This window comes from Triturus cristatus, chromosome 7 (genome assembly GCF_964204655.1).
Source record: "Triturus cristatus chromosome 7, aTriCri1.1, whole genome shotgun sequence".
NCBI lineage: Eukaryota > Metazoa > Chordata > Amphibia > Caudata > Salamandridae > Triturus > Triturus cristatus.
In genome coordinates, this window is record NC_140590.1 from 535,983,983 (window position 1) to 535,992,888 (window position 8,906).

General features: G+C 46.5%; 1 protein-coding gene across 3 annotated transcripts in view; it reads left to right on the forward strand.

Annotated features, from left to right (window-relative positions):
* QRICH2 (glutamine rich 2) overlaps positions 1–7,915 on the forward strand; it is a 450,378-nt gene extending 442,463 nt beyond the window's left edge. For all 3 annotated transcript variants that reach the window (XM_085616929.1, XM_085616930.1, XM_085616931.1), the window contains exon 20: positions 6,897–7,915. In XM_085616929.1, the coding sequence (XP_085473055.1) occupies positions 6,897–7,108 (212 nt within the window). In that variant the 3' untranslated portion in view covers positions 7,109–7,915. The remainder of the gene's footprint in view (positions 1–6,896) is intronic.
* The last annotated feature ends 991 nt before the right edge of the window (positions 7,916–8,906 follow it).

Genomic DNA, 8,906 nt, shown 5'->3' on the forward strand with positions numbered 1-8,906 from the left:
TAGTGCAATTATTGTCAGTTTAACTATGATATCACCGAAGCACGACGAAAGAGAGCTTGTAAATGAAAAGTAGAAAAAAGGCTAATCATTGGACTTGCTTGTATTTCTTTTTTTTTTTTCATCCGTGAGGATGGAGGGTGGGGGTTGCATGGTTGTATATATTTTACTGTAAGAATTTTAATTAATCGAACAGTTGATAAACAAATAAATAAAATAAAAATAAAATATTCCACTGTATGCAACTCCACTCTCCTAACTACACTGTACGCTGTTCCACTCCACTCAAGGCCACTCTGCTGTACGGTACGCTATTACACTCTACCCCACTGCACTCTACGTCACTCCACTGTACGCTATTCTTCTTTATGCCACTCAACTCTACAACACTCCACTCAACGCTATTTCAACTCTAAGCTATTCCACTCTACGCCACTCCACTGGACAACACTCCACTCTATGCCACTCGACAGTACTCTATTAGACTGTACGCCACTACAGTCTACCCAACTACACTTCACCCCGCGCCACTCTACAACACTCCACTCTATGCCACTGTCCCAGTCTACACTATTCCACTGAACGCCACTACACTGCTTATCACTCCACTCTAGGCCGCTGTCCTGTACACAACTCTACTCTTTGCTGTTCCACTCTATGCTATGCCACTCTATGCTATTCCACTCTATGCTATTCCACTCTATGCTATTCCACTCTAGGCTATTTCACTCTATGCCATGCCACTCTACGCCATTCCACTCTATGACACCCCTCTCTACTCCACCCCAGTGTACACTATTCCACTGTATGCCTCCACCCATTGCTGCTCCATTCTATGTTATTGCGTGTTACGCCATTACTTTTACCTCATTCCACTCTACACCAGTTCTCTCTAGAACACTTCACTGTACGCCACTCCATGCTATGCTGCTCCACTGTACCCCACTCCAGTCTATGCTATTCCACTGTACGCCAATCTACTCTAACACACTTCACTGTACACCACTACAAAGCACTCCACTCTGCTTTTCCACTTTAGGCCACACCACGGTACGCCACTATAATTATACAGTATGCGACAGTACGTCACTCCCCTGTATGCCACTCCACTACACTCTACGCCAATCCACGGTACGCCACTGCAGTCTACACCGCTGCACTCTACACTAGTACCCTTTATGCTACTCTACGCTATTCCACTGTATGCAACTCCACTTTCCCCACAACACTCTACGCTATTCCACTCTACATCACTCCACTATATGCTATTCCACTCTAGGTCACTACACTCTGACACTCCACTGTACAACACTCCAGTATACGCTATTCCACTCTATGCCACTCCACCATATGCTATTTTACTTTATGCCGCTACATTATACCTCACCCCACTGTACGCCGCTCCGCTCTATGCCACTGCACTCTACTCTACTTCATTGTATGATATTACACTCTACGCCACCCCACTCTATGCCACTCCACTGTACGCTGTTCTTCTGCACGCCACTTCACTCTACCCTATTTCACTCTACGCTATTGTACTATATGCTGCTCCACTCTACAACATTCCACTCTATGCTACTCCACAGTACACTACAACACTGTATGCCATGACAGTCTACCCCCTTAAACTCTGCCCCACTCCAGTCCACAACACTCCATTATATGGTAGTCCACTGTACAACACTTCACTCTAGGCCAGTGCACTGTACGCCACTACAGTCCACACTATTCTACTGTACAACACTACTCCGAACCTCACTCCACTCTATGCCACAATACTGTACGCTACTCCACTGAATGCCACTCCATTCTACCCTGTTCCGGTCTATGCCATTCCACTCTACCCCACTCCAGTGTACATCCACTGTATGCCACTACATTGTGCGCAACTCCACTCTAAACCAGTCCACTCTATGCCACTCCACGCTACGCTATTCTACTGTATTCCACTCCACCTCACTGTAACACACTCCACTAAATAACAGTGCGATGGCTGCAGCTGCTGACTTGAATGAATCATGCTGAAGTGCGCGCTAAGATTTGAGAGTGGCCGCTTTCAATCGCATTTTGTACTTTGCTAAGGGAGCAGACATATAATAGAACATTTTCTCAGATCCTGTTTTTCGGGGATGTCCACCAACTTCTGAGGGCTTGTTCACGAAAGAGCTTGCTTGACATGCGGCGATGCTGATGATGAAGATGCCTGCAAATATGGGCTGGGGTGATCAGATGCTAGATATTGGTATAAGCAGGAATGGGTTCCACTGAGAGCGAAGGAAGGCTGAATGAAAAGACGGGAAGGCGTTGCTGCTTTCCACCAGCTCTTGTCACCCTAATTCCCCAATATGCAAATGAGCTTGAGGGCCAGTTCACAGCGTGGCTTCAGGTGTGTAATGAGCAGTTGTAGTTTGGTGAGAAGTTACAGGTATTATGCTCACTTGAAACAGCTGGTCTGAACTAATTCAGTCACAAGAGTCTTATGTGCAGGATGGTGGCTCCGCTTATATGTAGAATGGCTCAAAAACTTGACGCCTCACAGGAGACTGTAGGCGAAACCCTAAAATGAAAGGAGATGAAACAATAACAGAGTGAGACAAATCATGATGTGGATAAATGAATGGGTGGAAAACTGATCCTAAGTATTACATGCATCCATAAAATGGCTTTTGGTGAATGATGCTATTATCCATCTCAGTTGACATCATCAAACCAAGCAGCATTCTCAAATGCCTGTGGTTGGTGATGGTCAGATGTGCAGGAGCGGGAGAAGAGATTTTTGTTTCCTACACTGGATGGCCCTTTAATGGAGTCCGGGTAATCAGGTGATTAGATGGAGGATGCCCAAGAGATGCAGAGAGGCTGAAATGAGTGGCTGCATGGAGGAATGGGTTTATGAATATTCGAGTTGACCCCATTAAATGGATGGTTAGATCGAGAGAGGTGAAATGGATAAATGGTGGGTGCGAGAAATGGGAGGTGAAGTATTGAACAGCAAGTGGACTAGTGTGGATGAAGGAGAAGAAGGGAGATAAGGCGACTGCATGAAACACTGAAGACAAAAGCAGCTTGAATGGATGGGTAAATATAGTCTAAGAGTAGGGATTACGCAAGGCTTGGTCCAAGAGAGCTGACTGGAAAGAAGGAAGTACAAATGTAATAAGTACCTATGCACTGATGTTAAAAGAGATACGTAATGTTGTAGGTCGTGAGCAGCAGATATGGTAGACAAGGACACGTTAACCCTTAAAACCAACTTCTTGAGATGGTCAAATGTGGGTTGTTGCACAGCCTTTAAATCCCCAATTATTTAGGCTCAGTAGTGTTTACTTTGTTAGGACCAACTGTTCAACTCGCAGGTCAGAAAGACGATGTTCTTCAGGAAAGATATGAACAGGCAGATTTACACCAGACACCTGCTCTACATTAAATCCCCCAACAGTTTCATTATGACTAGCCTTGTGGTATTGACTTTGTAATCTGGAGCACACCCCGAATCAAATTCACGTGGGCACAAACTTCATGCCGGCAGGTCATCATTGCATGAAGTGATGAAGAACATGTGGAACACTTTGGTGATGTTGGTGAAGAGCACACAGCTGTATGTACAAATGTCAATAACTGAATGAAAGTGTTAATGTCTGCCAATGCGCAATTTACTTCATCTGCCCACGTCACATTGAGGATGGACTACGTACTGCTGTGCAGGCATAGTATTCTAGGAGATATAAATCATATAACTGCATTGTTATTTACACCGCGAACTATTATCATCCATTTCTGCCAAGCTTAGGTGCCATGCAACACCCATCGCCTCGCTCACTGGAGAGTGACTGTCCTTCATAGTAGGCCCATCCAGCAATGAAACATTTCAGGGATCTAAAGAACACCTTTGACAGTCTAAGCAGCGAGAGATTAATGCTGCCACCAAATAGCCAGCCCCAGGCTAGTCTTAGAGGCCTCTTCGTGTGGACCTGGCAGACTGTTTGTTCTCTGCTTTTAGTTTCCCCAAATACCCATTTCCCAACCTGTCAAAGGTAGCAACGTTCTCTCACTTGGTTTACAGCAAAGCTCAATATCAACAGCCAGGATACAGGCGATGCCACAGTGACCCGCTCAGCATTATCCGAATGTACGGTCATTTACTCAAACTGGCCTTCCTGCTGAGAGAAACAGCAAGCTTTGACATGTCACACTGCTGCCTGCGGCTCACGACTCCACGACAGAGCCTTCCCCGGTATACTCGAGGACTGTGCCAGAGAAACGACACCGGCAACCTGTGCAGCGGCTGGCTGCCAGCCATCCCGGAGACGTTTATCAAGAGCAGACAGCTAAGAGCGCATCCATGGCCAGGAATGAATGGGGCCGCGGAGGTGTTCTTTGTTTGCCCATCAAAGGAATCAAACAAAAACAGAACACGTGGGCACTGACTCCAGAGAACACCTTCATACTGCTCTGCCCCGAATCTACTAGATGCACGCCCATGATACACGGAGGGCTTATATTGTTCTTAACTGTAACCCTTCGGGTTCCAGACGTGCAGTAATTCCCTATGCCGAAATACTTTTGGAAGACATTACTCATCTGCACGAGGTTCCCAACCAATCACCAATGACCAGTCAGACTGGTTCTTCTGTACATTCGAGACAGGGCTTCATTGTAACAAACAGGAAGCAGGGTCACTAAGAAAAAGCAGGAATCATATGTCTTTGAATCTTCTGGAACTCACCTTACATTGACAATGATACAAAACCGCCCTCAGGATTACTTGGGCTTAACCAGACCACAAACACGTGATGCAGCCTCCTGCTGTCAAGAGAAATTGGCTGAAGCAGGGCCTTTGTCAGTTCCTTAATTCCATAATCTGTATTCATACAGGACTGCCAGAGGGTGCACCCAGGCATAAAAGGCAAATGCTAGCGCCAGCCATCACTACCCGAGAATGTACACTAAGGGGTTCTAGTGAACCAGACACACTGATCAGCTTAGCCCTGAGTGACTGAAACCCCCATCACCTCCGCCATCGGGTTTGTCTCATAGGAATCCACTGGAAACTGGGCCCGAAGCGACAGGCCTACATTTCAAGATGACCAGAACCCCAGGTCTGGCACGCGAGTCCATCTCAGAAATGGCAGACGAGGTCCTGATTAATATCGAGCCTTTCAGATTACCATGTGACTGTGTTTACCATGTATTAAGCATGTGTTCATCCAAGGCTTGTTTGCTCGTTTTTAATTGTTATAAAATAATGACAAATACTGTGACGTCGGTATGTTTATTTGCCTCACAATAGCCTTCCTTCCTCCCTTCATTTTCGAGCAGTGCTTCCCCTCTCATTCCCTCTTTTTCTTTATTACGTCACACGGCCTGGGACAGTGCACACAGGACAGGAGAGATTTCGAGGTCCTGCAGAGGTTGGTATCTGTGCCCGCTTTTCCCAGGGTGCAGTCGAACAGGTGGTTACTTGGTGGCATTTGACACCCACAGGACTAAGGCCTAAATTTACTAACGGTTGCGCGGTCGCTAAGTTTTAAAATGGTAAGTAAATCTATACAGTGCTTTGCATCGCTTTACGCCACGTACGTACCCACGGTAAACCGTGGTAAAATACCCCCTAAATCTGTGTTTGTTCAAATGCCTTTCTCTTTCACTGTTTCCTGTAACCACCGACAGCAGGGCGTTTACCACAGAGGAAACAAACCCGCGCTGTGTATGGAAGGCGGCCCTGCGACGCCGTAAAGCGTCACGCACGGTGGTGTGCCTGCGCACAAGGGGGCAGATTTACAAGCCCCTTGCGCCACTTTTGCGTCACTGTTAACATGGGAAAGTGACGCAAAAGGGGCGCAAGGGGCTTGTAAATCTGGCCCAAAGTACATATCTCTGCTGTAAATGTATGCTTAGCTTAGTTCAGATTTGCTAGCTTGTGCGTGCATGTGAATTACAGAACCACAGATTGTGCATCTGTTTTACATCACTTCTCTGTAGTGTACATGTCTAACGTATTTGAGCTGTGCATGCAACCTCAATGGAGATCAAGTTACTGCATTTGTGTATTCGTGATCTGTGTAATGTACAATTATGAAGCACAACTCTGCACACGTATGAGGGCTTGTGAAATTCGAGCTTTTTTAAACACAGATCATCACGTGACGTATTGTGCGTGCATACGAAGCATCTGAACTGTGCATGCGTATGAACCATCTGTGCTGTGCATGCATGTGAAGCACATATCTTCATCTGCATGTGTGTGAAGCACTTCTGCTCTTAGATGTGTGAAGCACTGTTCTACACAGTGCACTTTTAAGGCATATATCTGTGCTGCGCAAAAAGCATACGTTTGTGTGTGCATGCATTTGAAACCCATACTTATGTGACCCCCTATTTCGCGTGTGTCTGTGTGCGTGAAGTCCTGGCCTGCCTTCTGCATGTGTATTAAGTGCAGGTATGTGCTCTGTTGGAAGCAAACATATGTGCAGAACTTCAGGAGTCAGAAGCACAGATCTGCGCACACTGAGGAGTGAGAACATATCCCCACACATGTTGGTTGGTGGTAGTACCAGGGAGCGCAGTTCTCCAATGTAATGCTGCAAGGTGAACTGAGTGCACGTGAATAGCTAAAGTGGCAGCTTTTATGCGTAAAAATGAATGTGCACGCACTGGTACATCTGGACTGCTGCATGTAAGTAGGGGGAGCACACAATGTGTACTGTGTACTTTCATAGTTTGCAGTTTGCGCATACGCATAGTAACGTTCCCCTTACTTTGTTAGTCCCATAGCTCCACGTTTGGATAACACTGGTGAGCATATGTAGAGATATTTTTAATTTTAAGAGACTAGCTTACAAATGTGGGGCTGGGGGCAGGACAGCGAGAACTCACCTGCAATGTTTGCCTTTCAGTCTTATCCCGGCCCCTGAAGGACCGGCCCGTGTCTTCTCAGGGCCGGCTCTCGCAGACCAGCCTCGTCCCCCCGCCAGCTACGACCCCACAGCCCGAGGAGGCGAAGGAGGAGCCACCGCCGCCACCGACGCCGCAGGCCCGCGAGAGCCTGGAGGTGCGCGTGGACGTCAGCTTCAAGAACCTCCCGGAAGAGGATGGGGACGCGTCTTAGCATCCTTTAGCACAATAAATAGTACAGTTGACACGCAGGATGGTCATTGGCTTAAAAACAATAGACACGCACCGTCCCTGGTATTGTTCACAGGTTTGTGCTCGCGCTGGGCGAAAACAGTCACCCGAAAAGCTTCCACTGTGCCTTATTTATTTTCTTTCACACAGACCCTGTTTCCACATGTATGTGAGCTAATATTTGCACAACTCCAAACGAAATACAGAGAACAATCAACATTTGGTTGTAAAGTAGACTGGATCCTTCGTGTCTGTCTTGGTGGCGATTGATGGCAGCTCTTAGGGCAGATATCCAGAGGACTACTCAACTCGCAGTCTGGCCTATGATCATATTGGGACATTTTACAATAAACGAAATATGGATAGGTTACCATGCCACAGCCATGCCAATAGGCATTGGTCTGATCCTAGTGTCTAAGAACAAACTTTCATTTCCTTTTACTGGATGTGATCCTGTTTGGAGGATGGTGATATTTATTCATGTTCAAAGTCCTAAAGCACAGACCAGATCTTAAAGGGCTTCACAGCACAATTCAGAGAAAAGCATATGTTACAAGTCTTTCTATTGGACAGAATGGTCTACACAAATAACCCTGCACCTGAACACTTCAGAAAGGAGAGAACCTTCCCTGGATGGAAGGCGCATTCTCTTCAAGTATTCCATTTTGTTGATCATCTGATCCACAGATATATCATTTCAGTGATGTTCTGCCCAGGGTTGTACTCGGAGAATGAGTGTCCGAGAATGCGGGCCAGAGAGCATATTTATTTGTAGGGGTATCTACGAAGGGGGGAGCTAGGCCCTAAGGTGGAGGAGACTGAGTGGAATGTGGCAGGAGTAAAGGGGGGGGGGGATACAATATTGTGTGTAGCCTCAAGGAATCTCAGACTGAACTTTATAAGTGTTCCTGTGAAACGTGAAAGCTTGGTCCACCAGAAATTAACGTGGGTGTTGAGGTGGGAAAGATAAGCAGAACCCCACATGTGGGGGTAATTTTCCGGGGAGTCCTGTGAGATTGCCAGAAACATTTTCAGGTCTAAGTGTAAGGCCAGGTAGCGAGGGCATCACACACTCTTGTGTTCAGTATTATACTTTAGACCTGGGACGTATATCCCAAGAGGAGAGCTGACAGAGAACTTGTGTGGGTACATGTTAACTTTCAGTAGAGTGGCCTTCATGCCCCTATGTGGTGAGCAGTGCCCTTAGGCACTTACCATATGGTCACATTTTACTCATCACTGGCAACCAAGACAATCCCGCATATTGATGTTTTGAAGGTGAGTGCACATGGGAAGGGGTACACTCGTGAGGGGGTGGGGGAGATCACGAAGAGAGGGCCCCGTGGAGCAGTCGGGAGACTCCATACAACAATTAGGCTATGCATCTTAAACAAAGGCTGGGTCATCATGTCTTATCTTGCTAGTGTCTGCTGTTCTGGAAATATCCTGAAATTAACAATTTGACAACTACCTTTACATTAAGATACAAGTGGTCAGAGAGGGCTATGGATGCCTTTAACTCAGACACACCGTGGGTTAATGGCTAATAGTATTGCACGCTGCCAAACAGAGCAACTGTCAATAGATTAGCGCCTTGAGACCCTCACAGGTGAGTAGTTTGTGCTGTATAAGTTATCTGATTGATTGATTAAAGCACAGGAATAAAACACCATGAAATAGCCCAGCCACACCTAACTTGTAAACGTATTTCTGGGCAATACAGTGGCAAAGCCTTGAAGCAATGGCTGAAAGCTAACTTTGCCCGTCAACCAGTGCTAACC